This window comes from Oncorhynchus masou, chromosome 33 (assembly GCF_036934945.1).
Source record: "Oncorhynchus masou masou isolate Uvic2021 chromosome 33, UVic_Omas_1.1, whole genome shotgun sequence".
NCBI lineage: Eukaryota > Metazoa > Chordata > Actinopteri > Salmoniformes > Salmonidae > Oncorhynchus > Oncorhynchus masou.
In genome coordinates, this window is record NC_088244.1 from 26,446,106 (window position 1) to 26,469,107 (window position 23,002).

Genomic DNA, 23,002 nt, shown 5'->3' on the forward strand with positions numbered 1-23,002 from the left:
ACTGTCATTTGAAAATCTACAGTACATATTCTGTTCATACCCACATTCTATACTCATATTTGTGAGTTACATTCAGTTACTTTTAGATTACTTTCCCCTTAAGAGGCATTAAAAGAAGACAAACATGTATGTTACCAATTGAACCACATCTATTGCAGGATACATCAATGTCAACGTTTACATAGCTGGTCATATATGGATGTTACATTTTACTTTATGGGTTGATTATGTAGGCTTCTTCTAACCCATCACTTTCTACTATATATAATAATATGATTAAATAGTATCTTTACATTAAAAACTAAAGTCTGTCAGAATTCCAGTCACGGGCCTCCCGACTGACGCAGTGGTCTAAGGCACTGCATCGCAGTGCTAGCTGTGCCACTAGAGATCCTGGACCGCGACCGGGACACCCATGGGGCGGCTCACAATTGGCCCAGCGTCATCCAGATTAGGGGAGGGTTTGGCCGCTCTAGCGACTCCTGTGGTGGGCTGGACGCATGCACGCTGGCACGGTCGCCAGGTGTACCTTGTTTCCTCCGGCACATTGGCGTGGCTGGCTTCCGGGTTAAGCGGGCATTGTGTCAAGAAGCAGTGTGGCTTGGTTGGGTTGTGTTTCAGAGGACGCACGGCTCTCGACCTTTGCCTCTCCCGAGTCCGTTCGGGAGTTGCAGCGATGTGACAAGACTGTAACTACCAATTGGATACCACGAAATTGTTGATAAATATCAACAACAAAACAAAAACAAAAAATAGAATTCCAGTCATTCCAATAAATGTTATACCCCTTGGTCTTCAAGAACAGGACTTGGAAATATGGAAGTATAGATTAGCCAAATTGTTTTACCTGAGCATCACCCCAAAACTAAGGACTTATTAGCCAGCCCTACTCTGTTGTTTATGATTTTGTTGTCATGTAGGACTGATTGGCTCATTAATTGATTGGCTCATTAATTTGAGTTGAAAAATAAGTGCTGCGTTCATGGAATGACATGGTTTGAGCACTACTGAAAAGTGCTATTTACATGTGAAAAATGAATGCCATATGCTGCATTTGCAAAAACTTTTTGTTGGTGACACTTTGATATCTAGATAATATGCAGCTGTTTAAAGGGCAAATCCACAGATGAAACACTAACAAAATGGTCGCCCGCCTCTGTTTTGGTAAAAAGCTGAGGGATGGGCCTGGAGAAATGTAACCACTCTCAGATTAATAGACAGAGCTATGGATGCAAGGTCTGACCATCCATGATATCAACATTATTGTTTTAACCATGTTATGAGGCTATACAGTGTTTGTTTATATTTACAAAGTTTACAAACATTGGAGAAAAACAAGTTTATATTTTGGGTTCTCATGTAGTGTGACAGTTAAACTAAGCTCATGAGGCATTTATAAGTTATATTCTTGAAAATTCTCAAATATGAAATAGATTTTTTATTTGTTTAACACTTTTTGGTTACTACATGATTCAATATGTGTTATTTCATAGTTCGATATCTTCCCTATTCTACAGATTGCCCCTTTAAGTCTATCAAAAGTGTACGAGTTTGAACATGTGTCCATTAGGGCTATGGATTAAAAAGTGTTATCAGCATGAATTAGATTGAGCAATGAAAGCCCCACTTTTATTCCATAGGCTGGGATCTGCACTGTGCAGCTGTGCAAGAACCATGTTTCACTGGTTTCAAAAAGTCTTTTTTCAATGATGATTTGAATGTCATTGGGAAAACAACAAGACATTTCAAAGATTTGTTTTGCAAACCTCCTTTCTGAATTTAAAAGTAATCCTCGAAGTAATCATCTAGTTTTTCAAAAGTATCTGTAATCTGATTACAATATTTTTGCTGGTATCATAACGGATTACAGTTACCGTTTTTTTTGTAATCCCTTACACGTAACAGATTACATGTAATCCAATACTCCCCAAACCTGCTTGTAATGTAACCACAAACAAGTTGCCATTGTAAGATGGAATGCACAATATTGTGTAGAGTTTTAATGATAGCAGATTAACTGGCAACTGAGTTTTTTTGACAGATTTCTGGTTTGTTGATAGTGACATGATGAAAGAACAACTTTTGAATTTTTTATTGATAAAATCTGGAAAACTGTTCAAATGAGGACAATTAGACTTTCTCTCACCACTGCTTAGTAGAGGGTTGACCGAGGTAACAATTTTTTATGTTTAATTAGGGAGTTATAATGCTTGGGAGAGGGAGAAGCCAAGTAGGTCAAGCATGCGTTTGCAAATACTTTCTTTCTCCAAACTGATACTTAGCTACTTACTTAATTGCATGGGCGCACACACATACACATACACACACACACACAGACACGGCCTGAGTACACACACAGACAGACACACGCCTGAGCGCACACACTGTCTGCTTCCCACCCCTTTTCCCTCCTACTTGCCTTCTATCCACTTTCAGTACATTTCTGTTGACACACAAGGATCCGACCCATGCGCACACACACACGCAGACAAACTATCACACATATTCACAGAAAGGAAAACATTTTCTCTCACACAGATGGCTGCTAGCACACTCCTCTCTCGATCTCTTTCTATAAGCAGGTGTTGAAATGCAACACTAACTATTAGAGGCCGAGAGAAAAAGAAGGGGAGAGGGAGGAGAGAGAACGGGAGAGAGTGCACTTCCCCAACTGTAGCAGAGAGAGAGGGGACGAGAGGGATTGTCAACGAGGAGAAGGAGTGCAGAAGCCTAAAGAGGGATCTGCATGGTAAGTAACCAGACCAGCGAGCACTTTTTTTCATTTCAAGTTCCTGTTTTTTGTTGGAGGGAGAAGAAAATAAAGACACAACGGAGGAGTCGGGACCCTGTCCCCTACTTTCTGGACGAGTGGAGTACAAATCTGAAGAAGACCCAAAGGGAATGAAGCTGGGAGGGACACAAGGCAGTCATGGATAGCACATAGAGCCTCAGCCAGACGCTAGGATGGCCTGGATTCACACACTGTCGCTGGCAACCATCCAGCTCAGAAGCTACTGATACCCATGAGGTAGTACAGCCCATCTATCCATACATATTTGTATATATTGCTCTGTGTGCAATGCAATGTTGAAGTGTACACTAACCAAGAGTGTACCGTTGTTAGTTATTGTGACCTTCGGGTGGGGTGGTGGATTTTGATGTTGCATATGAAAGTTAAGCTGTCCTGTTTTTTGGGGGCTGAGTCAAAACAGTGCCATGGTGCTGCTTTCAGACTGCATTGCTGCATGTCAGATGCACAGATTTAGAGGTAGATGAAAACAAAGATAAACAAAAACACCCTCAAGTTGACATTATATTAATAGAATGTCAACTTGAGGGTGTTTTGTTTTATTGTTATTTTCATGGCAATTGTACTGGGAGCGTGTGTTCCTCCAATGTGCAGTCTGTTTCAATTACACATGGTGTGCTGTTAGAGTGAGATAGTTTGAGAGATCAAGGGTACATGTTCAGTATCATAGGGGGTGCATTCTATACTATTTCACTGTTATGGAAATTAAACTTTATTTTAAAGTACATTTAACATCTCTACATATAATACAGTAAACTAGGCTCAATAAATAATAATAACCATCCCTGACGTGCACTGTAATCCAGAGAGACTGACTTTACAGTCGATGAGTCATTATAGTGTAGGTCTGCAGTATACGGATACATAATACATGTAAAATACACACGCGTCTGTCAATACATGGAGATACTTTAGAAACACCACACGTACAGACTCAACCTTTCACATCAATTATACAATGGAATGGCAAAATATTCCATTAGAAGCATTGTTTGCATCAGTAATAGTTCCCTATCCTTGGGCATAGCATGGGAAATGAGGCTTTGCAAGGCTTTGAGGCTGGAGTGTAATGGTTACAGTAGGAGCTGTGATTAGTTGCAGGGCAGGTAAGTGCATGTTTGGAATATGTCGGGGGGAGGATTGTTAAAAAAACTGCACGGCGCCGTGGTGCGCACACACTCCTTTCAAGTCTTAGTCTACACCAGATCAGTTGGAGGCCCTCTCCATAAACCTTCAGGATCTTTCAAGTGACTGCACTGTAAACTGAGGAGCAACCAAGTGTGTCTGTGTGCGTGTTTGTGTTTGTGTGTTTTTCACAGCAGTGTTTCTGCAGGGAGAGTGTTTTTCTCTCCCACGCTCTGCCTCCAGGTATGTTTGTTTGCCCATTTAACTCAGTGTCTCATAGGAACTGCAATCTAGCTAAGCTGTTTACACACCATCATGAGGAACAAACAAATGACTCAATACTGACATTCAACAGTTCAGCAATATAACTGTTTAGTGCCTGCCAGATTATGGTGTGCCTCCCAAATGGCACCCTATTCCCTATGTAGTGCACTACTTTTGACCAGGGCCTCTGATCAAAACAAGTGTGCTCCATAGGGAATAGGGTGCCATTTGGGATGCAAGCATGCTCTTATCTGCTCTGTTTCCCGAACTAAGTTTGATTTAGGCCATGTCCTCAAAGACATCTAGTTTAGATACAGATTGATGTAGCACTAACTTATTATATTATTAATGGCTGTAGCAAGAGAGGGTGAACCAAGGTGGTGCGGGTAGAGAATACCCACAAGTGATTTAGTCTGTCTCGCTTATGACTAAGCCTTTCCCCAATGACAATGCACTATCTGTTTGTGTGTGCGTGTGTGTGTGTGCTTATGTCTGAGTGGATGTGTGAGGGTGTATGTCTGAATCTGTGCTACTGATTTGCCTACAGACCAATAGTAGATCTCTGCTTGTGGAGACTGATGCCTGTACAACAGCTGCTACACTCCAGGCCTATACGATGATCTGTACAGAAAATTAAGAGCCAATGAACCACGTTACATAAAAATGTTCAACAGGTACTGAGTATACCAAACACTAGGAACATCTTCCTAATATTGAGTTGCAACCCCCCCCCCCCCCCCCAAACAGCCACAATTTGTTGAGACATGGACACTACAAGGTGTGGAAAGCGTTCCACAGGGATGGCGGCACACGTTGACTCCAATGCTTCCCACAGTTGTGTCAAGTTGGCTGGATGTTCTTTGGGTGGTGGTCCACTCTTGATACACACAGGACACTGTTGAGCGTGAAAAACCCAGCAGCGTTGCAGTTCTTAACACAAACCGGTACACCTGGCACCTAGTTCCATACCCTGTTCAAAGGCACTTAAATATTTTGTCTAGCCCATTCACCCTCTGAATGGCACACATACACAATCCATGTCTCAGTTGTCTGAAGGCTTAAAAATCCTTGAACATGTCTCCTCCCCTTCACCTACACTGATTTGAAGTGAATTTAACAAGTGAAATCAATAAGGGATCATTGCTTTCACCTGGATTCTCCTAGTCAATCTATGCCATGAAAAGAGCAGGTGTTCTTAATGTTTTGTATACTCAGTGTAGATCACAGTATTGGGTTTGTTGAATGTAACTTTCTTCAGGAAATGAAACAAATCTGTTGATAACATAGAGCCGATTCGAACATAGGAAATTACGCCTTTTTTACACACACCTTTCGTATGCACTTCTCGGTAGTTGGTATAAAGACTTACCTTGTGCAGGTGAGCAACGGGCTTTGTAGGCGTGGTTCCCTTGTGTGCGCTAAATAAATGTAATTCAACCGCTGAAAACTCTCCCACTTACTGGCCAACAGATCTTCTTGTGGACTTTTCACTCAATAGGGTTTTCAGTACATTTATCTTAAGCCATCTCTTTCAAAACGCTGGTAACTTTTAGTTTGAATTTTGTCCAGACTCACAAGAATACATCTAGAGAACGGGTTCAGAATAAAGGAAAGGGAAAGGGGAGTTGTACAACTGAATGCCTTTAACTGAAATGTAGAATATTATGGATCAATGAAAGAAAGCCATCAAAATATTTGCATAATCAAGCCATCTAAATATTTGCATAATCGTCTCAGTTTCCGCACCAATTGGTAGATTTAAAAATACTCGGATCTTGTAGATTAGTTAGGGTTAGGAAAGTATTTATGAATCATAAACTGGTGAGCAGAGCCTCACCAGTACGCACAAAATAAAGAAAATGGTGGTTTGATTAATTCTGAAAATTGCCACACTCAGTTCTTCAACCAATGGTAATGTAGAAAGAATAGTGTACAATAGTAGGTTATACTGTTGTCTATTATCTGCACTAACCATGGAACTGTGATGACACAGCCAAGTATTCCACCATGCGTAGGGTTCAAACTGTTACCGCTTGGTCTGTGCTCCACTCCATAACGTTTTCATTAGCCTTTTTGGTACATTATCGACTGTTACTAATGATCCTCAGCAACAACCATATGGCCTTGACATAATTTACAGAGGAACCAAAGGTAAACAAAATAGTGTAATTAAATTGAATGATAATGTAGGCTATACCAACTGAAGGGAACTAACAGTAAATTGACAGTTGAATGTGTGGCTATTAGGTCTACTGACAGTTGATACTGATAGTGGCTAATATTTAACATGATAGATCTAGGAGAAAGTTGGGGTAGCCTATAGTTAAGACGTTCGAGACTGCCCATCCCTGCAAGTTAAAGGCTGTACAATTTAAATGATGCAAAATGGCACAGCATTTCATACACTTTTGTGTGGGAAAGTTTATCAAATCAAATTTATGTATATAGCCCTTCTTACATCAGCTGATATCTCAAAGTGCTGTACAGAAACCCAGCGTAAAACCCCAAACAGAAAGCAATGCAGGTGTAGAAGCACATGAAAAGGTAATTTACCACCTACACAAGTGCAGTCTCAGTGCTATGATGGGGTCTAAAACCAGACTGAATCATTTCGTATACATTGTCTGTCTGTCTAGCTTTGTCTAAAATTTTAAAGAGGAATGGAAGATTCGATATAGGCTTTATTACTGCCTTTTCTACTGCCTTTATTACTGAGTTTGGTTCACATCCGGTGGATAGAGAGGCGTTTATTATGTTCAACATAGCAGGGCCAAGCACAGGAAGCAGCTGTTTCAGTAGTTTAGTTGGAATAGGGTCCAGTATGCAACTTGAAGGTTTAGAGCCCATGATTATTTTCATCATTGTGCCAAGATATATAATACTAAAACACTTGAGTGTCTCCCTTGATCCTAGGTCCTGGAAGATTTGTGCAGACTCAGGACAACTGATCTTTGGAGAAATACGCAGATTTAAAGAGGAGTCTGTAATTTGCTTTCTAATGATCATGATCTTTTCCTCAAAGAAGTTCATTAATTTATTACTGCTGAAGTGAAAGCCATCCTCTCTTGGGGAATGCTGCTTTTTAGTTAGCTTTGCGACAGTATCAAAAATATATTTTGGATTGTTCTTATTTTCCTCAATTAAGTTAGAAAAATAGGATGATCGAGCAGCAGTGAGGGCTCTTCGATACTGCACGGTACTGTCTTTCCAAGCTAGTCAGAAGACTTCCAGTTTGGTGTGGCACTATTTTCGTTCCAATTTTCTGGAAGCTTGCTTCAGAGCTCGGGTATTTTCTGTATACCAGGGAGCTAGTTTCTTGTGACAAATGTTTTTCGTTTTTAGGGGTGCAACTGCATCTAGGATATTGCGCAAGGTTCAATTGAGTTCCTCAGTTAGGTGGTTAACTGATTTTTGTCCTCTGACATCATTGGGTAGGCAGAGGGAGTCTGGAATGGCTTCGGGGAATCTTTGGGTTGTCTGTGAATTTATAGCACGACTTTTGATGCTCCTTGGTTGCGGTCTGAGCAGATTATTTGTTGCGATTGCAAATTTAATAAAATGGTGGTCCGATAGTCCAGGATTATGAGGAAAAACATTAAGATCCACAACATTTATTCCATGGGACAAAACTAGGTCCAGAGTGGCAGTGAGTAGGTCCAGAGACATGTTGGACAAAACCAACATGATATGACCAACATGATGAGTTGATATGTTGATATGCTTCAGTTTCTGCCCTATGACTGGTTTCACATTTGTCACCAGCGATTTATAAGGTAAAATATATCTAAAACAAGTGTCATTTATATTTACAATTCTCTTATCCAAACGGATTACTCATTTACCTAGCTCTTATCAATAGCTCTTATCAAGATGTAAATTATAGTGCATGGAGAACGTTGTTATTTATATCGAGAGAAAAAAATGAAGTAGAGGCTTTTTCCACTTGGAGCCGGTAGGTTCGCTAGACCTTGTTCATGGTTTCCTCGCGCATAAAGGTGGTGGAGTTATGAGAGAATTAAGTCAAGGTCAGAATACAGTGTATCTGTAGACACACCTCCGTCACACCTTCATTTATTAGATCTCTACCGCAAATGAATAGCAGGTGAATAGCATGCTATTCCCATGCTGGAGTTCAAGGTCAGAATTCGCGTAGAGAGAAAAGGGGATAAAAGGGGAAATCCGTTCCATTTACGCGCTTAACTCGGGTCGGAATCGGCCCCTCAGTGTTTTGCTCCTAAGCATGCAATTTTAGCACTACAATTTAACGTTGTGGGAAGGAAAGTATTGACATGGTAATTTCACCATATAGGAAAATATGCTAAAATATACCAGAACAAATCCTCTGTAAAGTTGAGTGACTAAAGTGCTCTTTGAATCAGACCATAAATGTCTGCCCACAGGCTGCCCACAGTCTGGATAGTCACAGCCATATAGTAATGTTTGTTGTCTGGGAGAGGTGAAGGAGACAGCCATAACTTGACTGACTCAGACTCCACAGACAACAACACAGCTGTAGTGGAAACCTTTCACAGTATCACAGTGTGATTTTATGTTTATGTGAATGCAATAGCAGAAGTACAGTAGCACATGATCCTTGACCTTGCGTTTTCAACCAAATATTCCATTGATGTTCGTAGGTATGTTGATTGATAGAATGTTGGTTCAACATATTTTTGCCTTTATCACTGCGTCGGTGACCACAATTGACCACTGACTCAGTGATAAAGGCAAAAATATGTTGAACCAACATTCTCAGTCCTGCAAAATTACCTGAGTCTTACTATAAACTTAGTCATAACATGAAAACTAACCAATGTGGATATACTATGTTTTTTTTGCTGTCAGTTAAGTTGAATGATGGACCTACTTGAGTGATAGTGTAACGAGTGCGCTGAGAGTCGGGAAGCAAGTTCAGGGAGTGAGTGATTTAATCAATAAATTAAATATAATACAAAAACAAGAAACACGAACAACGCACAGACATGGAACACAAACAATGACGACTCGGGAACAAACCGAAGGAGTGACTTATAAAGGGCAGGTAATCAAGGAGCTGATGGAGCCCAGGTGAGTAGCATTATGCGCTGATGCACGTAACGATGATGACAGGTGTGCGCCATAACTAGCAACCTGGTGACCTAGAGGTGACCTAGAGTCCGGAGAGGGAGCACAAGTGACAGTACCCCCTCCCCGACTCAAGGCTCCGGCCACAGTAAGCCAACCAAAATGACGATCCCAGGGATCAGGAGTTGACCGGTCACCTCTGCTAAGGCACGGCGCCAGCCGCAGGACGCCAACCACAGGGACAATCCTGGCGATCAGGAGCCGACCGGTCACCTCCGCTGAGGCACAGAAACCTGACGGACCGGCTGAGACGTGAGAGCCTGATGAGCCGGCTGAGACCTCCCCGGTTGTCTCGGTCGAGGCACGGGAGCCTGTCGAGCCCGCTGAGGGAGCATGGTGACCTACTGGCGCCGGAGAGAGCATGCATGACATAGCCCCCTCCCCGGCGCGTGGGGAACCTGTCGAGCCCGCTGAGGCAGGGGAACCCATCGAACCCACCTAGGCATGGGAATCCGATAAACCAGCCGACAAACCGGACCCGACATCATCATCAAAACAAAAATAACAAAAAAACAGTTCCTGATGCTTCCCTTAGGCGAAGTGTCATAATGTAACGTGTGTGCTGAGAGTCGGGAAGCAAGTTCAGGGAGTGAGTGATTTAATCAATAAACTAAACATAATACAAAACACGAACACTGCAGAAACAATGACGACTCGGGAAGAAACCAAAGGGAGTGAAATATAAAGGGCACGTAATCAAGGAGGTGATGGAGTCCAGGTGTGTGTCATTATGCGCTGATGCGCATAACGATGGTGACAGGTATACTCCATAATAGCCTGGTGACCTAGAGGCAGGAGAGTTTGCACACGTGACAGATATATATATATATATATATATTTTTTTTTAATTCGAGAGTGATGTGTCTTCAGATTTACAACTCAATTTACTGCAGTACACCCCTCCACCTCTTCGCCCTCCCCTCCAGCCCGTTCCTTCACCTTACCTCCATACTCCCCTGTCCTCCCTCCCCTCCATCTCTCTGAGTCTGGAGCACCTGCCCCATCACCTGTCACTCAGATTGTGTGTGTGCGTTGTGTGCACTTGTGCCTGAGTGTACACATATGCATTGGTGTGGTTGGCTGGAGGTGTATCTGACTATGTGCATCTACATGCACTGCCACTGCAGGGAAGCCAGACAGGATGCTGTGCCACATCCTTACATTTACATTTACATTTAAGTCATTTAGCAGACGCTCTTATCCTTCCCATCCATCCAACTGTTGCATGCAATCCTAGCTGTATGGCTAGCCCTTAGACAAACGGTCTGGCTTTGAATTAGGAGAACTGAACATGAGAGGAGGGGTAGGGTGGTGAGACCTACACAGCTTCTTGTATTACGTTAAATGCTTTGCCCTCACTATTTTCTTTGACCTGGTTTCCAAAATTATTATTTTTGTTTTTGTTTGAGAAGACAACCCACCCATAAAATAAATGGAGCGGGGCGAACCACTTTCTTATCCTTTGGCTTAGTGGCAGCTCTTTTTTTCTGTTGCATGTGGAAAGTCCAGTCCCTTTGTTTGTCTCCTGTTGCAGATTACTGAGAATGTTATAGGAATGACGAGAGCCTAGCTATTCAGGGAATGTGCAAAGTGCCTGCATTTGTCAAAGGTTCTTGTTTGGGGGCTTGTCGGTAATGAATTTGGAAGTTAACTTGCTGGCCCTCTTCTGTCAGAGCATAAAGAAATCACTAGTCGAATGTCTCTATCATGTACATATAATAAAAAAATACTATTGATTATTGAAGTTTTTCTGTCGTGAAATCCTGTTGATACGTACATTGATCAAACTTGGAAGGGCGGGAAGGATACATCTAAACATTCATAGCATAAAAAAAACAAACAGCATGTTCTTTTTCCCTGGATGATATCTCATATTTTGAAAGTATTTGAAAAAGATTAGATTCACAAATGAGCGTGAGCAGTGGGGCCCTGGGGCTATGTGTGAAATGCCCTTCCTAACAGTGTTGCTTGCACACCTGTGCAAGAGCTGAAGCTAGAGCTGAAGCCTGCAGGCTGTTCCAAGCACTGAGTTGGCTATGGCCCCAGCCAACAGCATTTAACATGCTATGGGGCAGGTTTCACACATGCACAAGAATACATTTCTGTCCCACAATAAAGTACAACAGTTTTTTTATATCAAAGAGAGTTGTACAGTGTTCTTCATGAGTTAATCCCTTCAGTTTTCCCTGTTAGTATTCTGTTAAAAAATGAACCCCAGATATGGCTGCAAGGTACAGCATCTAATTTATATGCCAACTTGAGAGAGAACTATAGAGTACTTTGTCCTCGCTCTAGTTCACCTCCTAATCCTAATGATGCTGTGCTTTTTCCTTCTCCGTTTTTTAAAATTAATTTGTAGCTTCGCCCCACAGGCAAAACCTACTACATGGTCAGCTTCGAGGTGGGTTCTCTACCTACCCTGATCATGTTTCAAAACAAGCCGCCCTCAGTTGACTTGTCCATACTTGTCCAGAAGATAAAGGAGAGAGTAGGACAAAAAAAAGGCTGGCTTGGTTCCAAACTGGAGGAGAGAAAGAAGGAGAAAACAGACACAGGGAATGAGAGAATACAATACTTGAATACAAGAGATGCATCAGCAGAATGTACAGTGGCCCATGATCAGATCATCAAACAATCTTTGATTGACAGTTTGGGTGCAGAGAACACCTACAAAGCTGTTTTTTGTTTTGTTTTGTTTTTTTACCCCCTTTTCTCCCCCATTTTGTGGTATCCAATTGTTAGTATCTTGTCTCATCGCTACAACGCCCATATGGGCTTGGGAGAGGCAAAACACAACCCAACCAATCCACACTGCTTCTTAACACAGCGCGCATCCAACCCAGAAGCACCAATGTGTTGGAGGAAACACCGTGCACCTGACAACCTGGTTAGCGTGCACTGCGAGATGAGACAAGGATATCCCTACCGGCCAAACCCTCACGACGCTAGGCCAATTGTGTGTCGCCCCACAGACCTCCCGGTCCTGGCTGCGACAGAGCCTGGGCGCGAACACAGAGTCTCTGGTGGCACAGCTAGCACTGCGATGCAGTGCCCTAGACCGCTGTGCCATCCGGGAGGCCCTACAAAGCTGTTTGAGTGGATCTGACAAAATGTTGTTGAAAAGTACAAATATCTCAGGCCTTTCGTTTGCTTTGTGATGGCAGGTCTGTAGTTCACCAGTAGCCTACTTTTTATATCTGAATTGAGTGAAGAAACAAGTGTACTTCCTTTCATGAACTCAAATTCCTTTTGAAATCTTTCAAATACTTTGAGGGTTTGCTTTAGCCAGCCTGGAGTGCTAGGTGGGCGGGATTACACTTTTGGGACTTTTTATTGGTTCATTGCAGCAGGGAAGCTCTGTTTCAATGAACAGCTCAAGTTTTTTTAATGATTTCCAATAGTATTTGAACCCAGGTCTAAAACTCATCCCCCTGACCAAACTGAGTATGTTGCTCTTCTTCCCTCACCCAGTCTGTCTCTTTGATGGGGGGGAGAGAGGGGATGGGGGGTAGTATTGTGGAGGGGGCAGGGTGTACTGGTGCCCGAGAGGGGGAAGGCAAAGCTGCACATGTCTTGTCATTTACATGCGAGATTCTACACATTTTTGTGGGATTTTAAATAATATATTGTTGTTTGTGCTGTCTGTTAGCTGGAATTCCGACTCTCGAGCAACAAGTCCGAGATTGTCAGAGGTCAAATATTTAACAGGACAACTTTCTAATGTTTTCTCTTTTTCAGTCAAAGACAGCTGAAATCACTCTCTCGCTAGGCTCAGGTGTGTCTGTCCCCCAAGGTGCTCCTTGTATGTCCATTGTTTGTGTCAGGGTAAGCCAGGTTGTCAGTATGTCTTAATAGGGAAGGAGTAGCTGCCCCAGGCTCTGAACAGGATTAGGACCCACACCAAGTATCAACATTAAGGGGGATTTCTTTCTGCTCCATGGCCTCAGAACCTCACCTGTGAGTCTGGAGCAGACAAATGAAAATCTGAATGCCCCTTTTTAAAACATTTATCCAGCCTTTCATGTCTATGACTAGACACTTTAGTCTTTTGATTTTGAGAAAATGGTGGTTCCGAGTGTTTGAAGTTGCAATCGCTTTTCAGGTGGGGTTTCATTGTAAATACATTTAATGTAATTTTCATCTCAGTATCCTCTTGCACCCAAGGGATATTTCCAATCACAAATTAATCTCCTCACATTCTCAGTGCTAGTGGAGGAAAGGTTTGGCAATCTCCTCCAGAATGCTATACCCTCAGTTTGTCCGACTGTCCGATACCACTTTGCACATAGAAGATTAATTACTATAACTTAACTTGAATGGGAATGTGCTATGCTGCCTCACCAGCATAGTGGAGAGTCCAATGGTGTGAAATACTGTATATATTATGTCTATGGCATAATGGCAGAGTCCCCCAGTCTACTACAGGGAAATTAGTGTCCTGATGTGACAGGGCTTCACTGCCTTCTCACACACATACAGGATGGAGTCACACCACACCGCCAGGCCACTCCACTCCGCCTGCTCAAACACACACATCCCATAACAGACCCCATAACTCTGGATGAGAGACATGAGGGAGAAGACGCATATCTTCAGGACAGGTCTCTGTCTGTCCCCTGACTTTTGGTTACCCTTTGAAACTGGAAAGAGATAAAGAGAGATTTATGCAAATTGTTTTGAGATTGAGGAGGACGGACTGTTGAAAGGCTGTTGATCAATCTAAACAGTGACACCAGTCATCATACCCTATTATTATTACGACTTGAAAATTGTGACTGTCACAATGTGTTTTGTTATTCTGCAGTGAGTCCCATGATTCCCATGCCAGAGTGAGTGATGTATGACTATGACTAGGAATGAAAGTAACTTTCAATAAATTCCCTGGTTTTCCTGAAATCCCGGTTGGCGGTAGCCCGGCATCAGGAGGGAATAAGCAGGAAATCCGGAATCATCCAACTAGGATTTCTGGAAAACCAGGGAATTTATTGAAAGTTCCCTGGAATTTTGCAACCTTCACCATGACATTATTACCAAAGAGTTCAAACTATGCTAACATGCTAACTTAAAGTGACTGATGATACATGCATGGAGACTTTTTTATAACGATGCATCAAAATTGAATTTATGGTATCCATGTCATGAGTCTGATAAGGGATTATGCCGCACATAAAAAAAATTGAACATTGTTCTTTAATCAAAACCGTTATAAAAGAGATTCCAGTGTACTACTAAAATTACAGGAGAAACGCCTACGCCAAAGTCCATAACACTCCCAAATAACACTATTCAACCAAAGGCACATTTTAAGCCTTTTGAATGGAATACATAACTTACTCGGATGCATTTATGGAGATGCCCTTGTTGGTAGTTCTGAGTAGATTAGGTGTCTAGATGGAATGGGCAGACATTGGACTGATTTTTCTGTACAGCACTTTGATATGGCAGGGTAGCCTAGTGGTTAGCACATTGGACTAGTAACTGGACTAGTAACCGGAAGGTTGCAAGTTCAAACCCCCGAGCTGACAAGGTACAAATCTGTCGTTCTGCACCTGAACAGGCAGTTAACCCACTGTTCCTAGGCCGTCATTGAAAATAAGAATTTGTTCTTAACTGACTTGCCTGGTTAAATAAAGGTGAAATAAAAATATCAGCTGATGTACGAAGGGCTATATAGATACATTTGATTTGACATTGCAGGGTTTCAAGGTGTTACATGTTTTTCTGTATGATAGTAGGGACACAGTGGTAGACTGGATATGGACAGGTTATAGACCATAGAGAAAGAGTGACTTGAACTGGATACTGTCTTATTGTACCTTTATCAGTGGCGGTCGGTGCCATTTAAGATGAGGGAATGTGATTATTTTTGTTCATGAGCATGGCCTTTTTCCATTACAGCAAAAATAATCGTATTCCCTTCAAGTCACTCTTTCTCTATGGTCTATAACCTGTCCATATCCATGCACCCAATTCAATGTAACATCAATAGATTTATACTACATGATACTCACATTTTCCCTGTATCCATCATGAGGTTGCTACAACCTAGCCTATGAATGAAAGTTTGTAACGTGCACACAGGTTGAGAGAAAAATCATTAGGCCCTAATCTATGGATTTCACATGACTGGGCAGGGGCACACAAAACTACACATTTTAGTGGCCTTTTATTGTCCCCAGTACAAGGTGCACTTGTGTAATGATCATGCTGTTTAATCAGTTTATTGATATGCCACACCTATCAGGTGGATGGATTATCTTGGCAAAGGAGAAATGCTCACAAACAGGGATATAAACAAATTTGTGTACAAAAATGGAGAGATATTAGCTTTGTGTGCATACGGAACATTTCTGGGATCTTTTATATCAGCTCATGAAACATGGGACCTGTTGTGTTTATATTTTTGTTCAGTATAGATGTTTTTTCCACTTGGAACTGACAGGTACACTTAACCTTATTCATTGTTTCCTCACACGTTCAGGTGCTAGAATTATTAGTCAATTAAGTCAAGGTCAGAATACTGCGTATGTAGACGCACACATTTCTTTGATCTCCTCCCCAAATGCGTACCGTACCTTGCTGGCACTGGCATTTCCCCATGTTCAAGGCCAGAATACACATAGAGAGAAAAGTGCTCAAGCTACACGCATGTAACTCCAGTCTGAATTCCCCCCTGAATTTGTTTATAGTAAGTAACACTAGTGTAAAGTGCCGACCTAATTTTCATGGCTCAGTGGGGGAATCATTTGTGGGTCACTCTCTCTTTTTCTCTCCCTCAATCTCTTAGAATCCCTCTCCCTTCTCTCGGTCTCTCTGAATCTCTAGACTGCTGATCATGTCATAACAACCAGGTTAAAGATTAAACACTGTGAGAGATAGATGGGTCTATATTGTCAGGTGAAAGGCGACGAGGACTGAATATGTAGTCTCACTTGGTTTGGGCGCACTTTGTGAAGGGTTATGGCAGAATGTGTGTGGCTCTGGCCTGGTTCAGCATGCCATCTGTAGATAAAGGAGGTTTGTGTGTGTGGGGGGGGGGGGTTAGGTAGAGGATAAGTACAGGGGGCTGAGAGCTGTGTGTGGTGCAGTCTTTAATTAGAGCAGGAAGACACTCTCAGCTGCAGCACAGAGCCAGACCTAGAGGAGAGGGCGTGGGGGGTTGCATGCGTCCATGTTCAACTGCCATTTTGCTCCAATGAACAGACATCTTCCTTAGCGAGTATACAGTACATCTTTCACACTGCCACAACAGATTGTTACACAATGTGTGAGAGAGAGAACAAACTGAAAGTATTTCAGGAAACATACTATTTGATAACAGTATACATTACAAAACCATGACAATTATTTGTGAAGGGGACCTGATGGGTTTGTTTTGGCATACACAAACCATAAACAACCTATACTGAGTGCACACATCATTCGATATTAAACTGATTATGGCACGAGGCCAAGTATGGAAATAGTCATGTAAACACCTTACTCTGCTTGTCATAATAAGGTCAAAATCGAAGTAAGCATACGTCGATTAAAACACCTGGTTTTCTTTTTTCTTTCAAATTATTAGACATGTAAACAGTTTAATCAGCACTCCGGCTGTGAATTCAATCTGCACATGTGCACCTGTAGCGCAAGCCTCCCTTTTATGTGCGAGTGAAGTGAGTTTAACATGCAAACTTTATATGTCCGAACACAGAATCAAATACCCGTCACAAAAATAACATGGTCACTGTGGTAAAATGTTTATTTTCATTGCCGATTTTCTGCATTTATTTAAGTCCCACCAGGTAGCCTGATTTCAAATATGTCCATGTAAACAGGATTATTAGGGAAATGGTTTTCTTGCAAAGCATGTAAACGTTTTAAACACACTATTATATTAATCTGACTCTCCATAATAATGGTATTATTGTGTGCATGTACCCATGCTCAGTGGGTGCCGTTTTACCAGATATGGCAAGAGGATACTATGTTAGCATATTGAAGTTTATTGCAAAAACTTGTTTCTCCTTTCTTCTGCATTTCCCATGTGTTCTCTCAGTCATGCTTCCCGGGTATGGATTCTCCCCTCTCCCTGACTTCCAGCCTCACCTCCATGTCTTCCGTTGCCGAGGAGAGTGTCCCAGCATGTGGTTCCCGGTCTCAGGCGAGTCCCAGGCTTTGAGCGAGGCCCGGGACGACAGGCCTCTCCTGCGGCAGTGCCAGCACAACCACATCGCCGTGTGTCAGCAGGAGCGGCAGCCGCCTGTGACCCCCAGCGACAACGGCCATGGATCACCTACTGCAGACTCTCAGCACTCCACCCCTTTGCCTCTGAATCATCGCAAACACACAAGGACTGAAGCAGAAAATGGCGGCTGGAGGAGTAACCCTGATCAAGACACTGATACGGACCTGAGTTCAGACTCTCAGATGCTAGGGGGTGACGTTGAGCTTTTTATCCGGGAAGATAGGAGGACTGACCCTCCAGGGCAAGAGAAGTGTGAGAGACCCATGGTGGTTTCGACAGTGTTTTGTCCCCTCCACACAGCCCTCAGCCTGCCCCTGTTCCTCCCTCTGTCCTCCCTGTACAGGGACACAGACTACTGTAACTCTCAGCCACCTGGCTCTCCATCCTCACATGAGCCTCCGGAGATGCAGACCCCAGACACCTGTCGACCCCAGAGGAGGACGTCACAGGGTTCACTCAAGGAAAAGTCTATCCGTAAGTACAGTATCTATCCATTCCACTTTGTCAACTCTCTGTTAGTCCTCATCAGGAGAATGTTTCTTTCCTCCTTCATTTTGTCATCTGTAGGACATAAAAATCACACTTCAAATCTTACTTCTGAAATATTTTGTACAAGGCCTATTTCCAATATGTAAGAACTCTTCACCTCAGTCTTTTTTGTGTTGTGTCCTAGGGCGTAAGATGCGAGTGTACTCACCAGACAGCCTGAGTGACGATTCTTTGGCCAGCCCCATTCTGGATGGCGACTACCTCTTCTCAGGACCCTTCGATTCCTTCCTGGAGGAGAACATCGGGGGAGACCCTGTAGATGCCACGAGCCCCTCATCAACAGGGGGGACACCCAACCCCCGAAAGACTCCACCTTTTTCCGCAGAGCCACTGCAGTTGTCAGAGCACTCATCTGTCTTGAACTGTGGGGCTGTAGAGAATTCCTTGGCCACCGGAGGAAGCTCTTTAGCCCGCTCCAGTATGGCGGAACATGAGCGGCGTCGCTTCTCAGCCTCAGAGCTGATCTCACGGCTACAGCTTTCCCAGAGGAAGAACTCGTTCACACTAAAGCTTGGCAAGTCGCTGTCAGCTCGCGTGGCCTCCCGCGACAGGCAGAACCCCAGCAACTTCAGCCCTGACTGTGAGTGTCCTGCCTCAGGGTTGAGCACCACTGCAGTGGGATGTGTTAGACATGGTGTTTTTGACAGCAAATGCTATAACCAATTTAGCAAAGCTGTTTTCTATGTAAGAGGATGTTTGAACTTGAGACAACGTTCTGTAGTGGTTGTGTGTTTGCTAGGTTCCTTAAACCTCCATCTACTTTCTTCCTCTCCAGATAAGTCCACTTCCAGGCATCGTGGCTCAGGTGGTGCCAGTGACAGCGCCCCCCATAGTCCAGTAGGACCTGCACCGCAACTGCCATCTGCTGACAAAAACACGCAACATCATCGACGTAGCACCGGATTCACAATCAAAAAGTGTGTTTTAACAGCAAAAAATGGGTGTATTATATCAAAGTTAAACTCACAAATTTAAACTACAAATCTTAGCTGGAAGTGAGTTGTAAGGTTGTCCACTGTGAATAACACTGTTATAATTACTATAAATACTACTTTCCCACAGTTTGAGGAAGAAATCCATTGAGGATGATTGGTGCACTCCTCCCACAGTCAGCAGATCCAATCGTCTGTCACGGTTTCTCCCCAGCTGTGAGTCTTGTGTCAAAAATTTGGTTTATTCCACCTCCCTTCTCCACCTCCATTATCAATGGTATTTATATGGCATAGCAATGGTATCCACACTCGTTCAACCACATGCCACATAACAACATAATATCTGAAAGTATTTTTTTTTAACTTTCTGAAATATTGATTTTAATTCTCAATCACACCTATGTACTCTTCTTACTCAAATTCTCATCGCTCTCTCTCTTTCTCTCTCCTCAGCAATTCTGTACCAGGAGTACAGTGATGTTGCAATCAACCGAGAAATCCTGAGGCAGCAGGGGGAGGAGCCAGGTGCTGAGGAGGAGGGGCTAAGGGAGGAAGGGGCTGGGGAGACTCCATCTCCATCTAATCTGTCTCCATCCAGCTCCTTTTGCTCGTCACGAGGCTCCGCCTTCTCGCTGTGGCAAGACATCCCTGATGTCCGGACCAGCGGTCAGCTGGACAACTTCAGCAACGTGGAGCGCAAACTACAGGAGGTGAGAACATGGGGATGACATCAAGCCAGATTGGGATTTGGGAAGCACTCATAGAGATGGATAGAAGAAGGTGTGCCCAATATTCTATCTTTTGTGAAAAGTGCAGCCTCTATCCATGTCTATGGCAGCACTACAGGCTTTTAGCATATCCAATTAGCCAGCCAAGTTGATCTGTTTCATCTATGGGATGGATTACCTATTTTGTTAACATAACATATTTTGATTTGTGGTCATAACATTGAATTCATAGATTTTCCCAATATGTCTCATGATAACGTCATGACTTTAATATTTAGATAAAGTATTTCATTTTTCATATTTAGATAAATAAAGTATCATGTTTTTAATTGTGAGTGAGAGGTGTGCCTATTGCTTCCTAAAGGCCCATAATGTCTCCTCAACACAGGCCAAGTTTGAGCTGGTGACATCAGAGGCGTCGTACATTCGTAGTCTAACCATCGCAGTGGACCATTTTATGCTGTCCCAGGAGCTGGGGGAGTGTCTGGGGGCCCAGGACAGACAGTGGCTCTTCTCCAAGCTCCCCGAGGTCAAGGACGTCAGTGAGAGGTATAGTAAATGAATGTATGTCATGAGATTCTCTGTTTTTTCTGTCTTGGTTTTTCTTATTCTTCTGTTTCTCTTCAAATCAAATTTGATTGGTCACAAACAGGTGTAGACTAACAGTGAAATGCTTACTCATGGGCCCTTCCCAACAATGCAGAGAGGAAAAAGAGAAATAATAGAAAAATAATAACACAACCTTGCAAACTTTCGGTTACTAGTCCAACACTCTAAACACTAGGCTACCCTGCCGCCACGGAGCTGCCTACTCATGATTATTCATTTTTCAAATCATGAGCAAAAAATATTTAGCTTTATCTGGGATGCCAAACCAGACAAAATAAAACGTGTCTATCTCTATAATGAATATGAATTGGGTGGGTTGAGATTATTAAATATAAAAGCACTAAACATCTCTCTAAAAGCTTAATTTATTCAAAAGTTTTACTTGAAGCCTAAATGGTTCTCAAGTAGATTACTAAGAAAAGCTCATCCATTGTTTTAAAATTGCCTTTTTGCCTTTGTGCAGATTGCCATGTCTCATTTTTGTTTAATTGAAAACTATACTTTTTTCAAAGTATCTCTTTTTCAAACAAAATAAAACATGATAAAAATATGTTTAAATGACACAGAGGGGCAGTGTTTTTACAACTAATGCCAGTTTGCATGAGGCTGATGCCGTGCAGGTGTTTGTAGACATGAATATACATACACTCTCATTCAAATAAACACATACAAGAACACACACATGCATGTAATAGTGCCAGACATGCACACATACATCTACAGTTGGCATTGCTGTTATGATTTTAGTTATCCTTGGTGTCCTTTGTTTTAAATGTATTATTTATTTATTTATTTATTTGCAGTGTTGTTTGCTATTTTCTTCTGTCTTCCTTTTTTCTCTTTAATTGTATATATTTTCTTTCTTTTTCTTCTTGGGGGGGTCTCGAATGGTTGCAGGACAGCTATTGGGGAACTGTGGGGGGGATCTTGGAGGGTTCGGATTCACGTTTGGCCTGGTGGGAGATCTGTCAACGCGCCCCTTGAGCAGGGCATTGAACCTGGATGCTTCTGTGTGTTGCTCTGAATGGGAGTCTGTTGGATGACTGGTCTGATGTAGTTGTTGAGCGGCTTCACTGCAAGTATATTGTATGTTTCGGATATTCAATAATATATATATATATATTTTTTTTTAAGTAGCAGCATATGTGATGAGTTAAAAGAGTTAGTGACAAAAGGGTCAATGCAGATAGTCCAGGTAGCTGGTTAACTATTTAACTTACTATTTAGCAGTCTTATGGCTTGGGGATAGAAGCTGTTCGGGGTCCTGTTGGTTCAAGTCTTGCTGCATCGGTATTGCTTGCTGTGCAGTAGTAGAGAAAACAATCTATGACTTGGGTGGCTGAAGTCTTTGACCATTTTTAGGGGCCTTCCTCCGACACTGCCTGGTATAGAGGTCATGGATGGCAGGTAGCTTAGCCCCACTGCTTTCAATATCTCTCTTTGTTTCGATCCCACACTCGATTTTCTCTGAATATTTCACTTTCTTTGTTACTCCCTCTCTTCCTTTCTCTCTCTTCCTTTCATCTCTTTCTCTAGGTTCCTGCAGGACCTGGAGCACAGGCTGGAGGAGGACATCTTGCGTTTTGACGTGTCTGACATCGTCCTGGCCCACTGTCCCGCCCTGCGAAGGGTCTACCTCCCCTACGTGACCAACCAGGCCTACCAGGAACAGACCTACCAGCGCATGTTGTGAGCAGTCTTACTTTGTGTGTAATCTATTTTGCTTTGTTGCACATTTGAGACCGTAAGTATAATGCAAATTATGTTGCTCAGTGCCTAGTACACACGCTCAAATTGTCACTTTGTACATATGGATATTGACGGTGTGCAGGTTTCTGTTCCAGCCCAGCACTAGCACACCTGGTTCAATTAATCATCAAGACCAAGTGTGCTAGTGCTGGGTTGGAACGAAACCCTGTAGCTCTTCAGAAACAGGGTTCATGACCATAGATATATGTGAACAGATTCAGGAAACTAGGTGTATGTTGCAAGTCACGACTTCACAGGAGAGCCGTTTGAACTTAAGAAAAATGTTGTTAGCTAGCTAATGACAGCCTAATGAATGTGGTTAGCTAGCTAACATTGAACCTGGTTGGTTAGCTCCCAGCACTGTGGCATTGTTGGCACTGTTCGTTGTTGTCTAACTAGCTAACATTAGCTGGCTGGCTTGTTAGCTAACGTTACGTAACATTGTTTGAATTTACACTTTGTTTACATAGCTAGGTTCATTGTTTACCTAGATAGCTATATGTCTTAAGATAATGTGTACTGTTAGCTAGCTAGCTAACGTTAGTTGGCTGGCTCCCTAGCTGACGTTATTATTCATATTCCAGAGCCATTTGCTTTTCTAATTAGAGCCAAATGTTAGCTAGATAACATTGAACCTGGTTGGTTAGCTCCCAGCACTGTGGCATTGTTGGCACTGTATTGCCGTTTAATATTAGCTGGCTGGCTCGTTAGCTAACGTTATGTGATGTGTGTACAACACCCATTGAATATGGCCAGTGTCAGTAAACATTTACATTTACATTTAAGTCATTTAGCAGACGCTCTTATCCAGTAAACATCTGCAAGTAATAAAATTGTTGCCAGCAGAGTTGGTTAGGCTGTTTTCATGTTATCCAATCATTCG

General features: G+C 42.6%; 1 protein-coding gene across 1 annotated transcript in view; it reads left to right on the forward strand.

Moving 5' to 3' along the window:
• Positions 1 to 2,427: 2,427 nt before the first annotated feature.
• The window catches only part of arhgef19 (Rho guanine nucleotide exchange factor (GEF) 19), a 32,049-nt gene continuing 11,474 nt past the window's right edge, over positions 2,428 to 23,002 (forward strand). The window contains exons 1-8 of the mRNA XM_064957034.1: positions 2,428 to 3,028; positions 17,364 to 18,026; positions 18,226 to 18,681; positions 18,877 to 19,018; positions 19,164 to 19,249; positions 19,487 to 19,743; positions 20,150 to 20,310; positions 21,907 to 22,059. Of these exons, the coding sequence (XP_064813106.1) occupies positions 17,366 to 18,026; positions 18,226 to 18,681; positions 18,877 to 19,018; positions 19,164 to 19,249; positions 19,487 to 19,743; positions 20,150 to 20,310; positions 21,907 to 22,059 (1,916 nt within the window). The 5' untranslated portion in view covers positions 2,428 to 3,028; positions 17,364 to 17,365. The remainder of the gene's footprint in view (positions 3,029 to 17,363; positions 18,027 to 18,225; positions 18,682 to 18,876; positions 19,019 to 19,163; positions 19,250 to 19,486; positions 19,744 to 20,149; positions 20,311 to 21,906; positions 22,060 to 23,002) is intronic.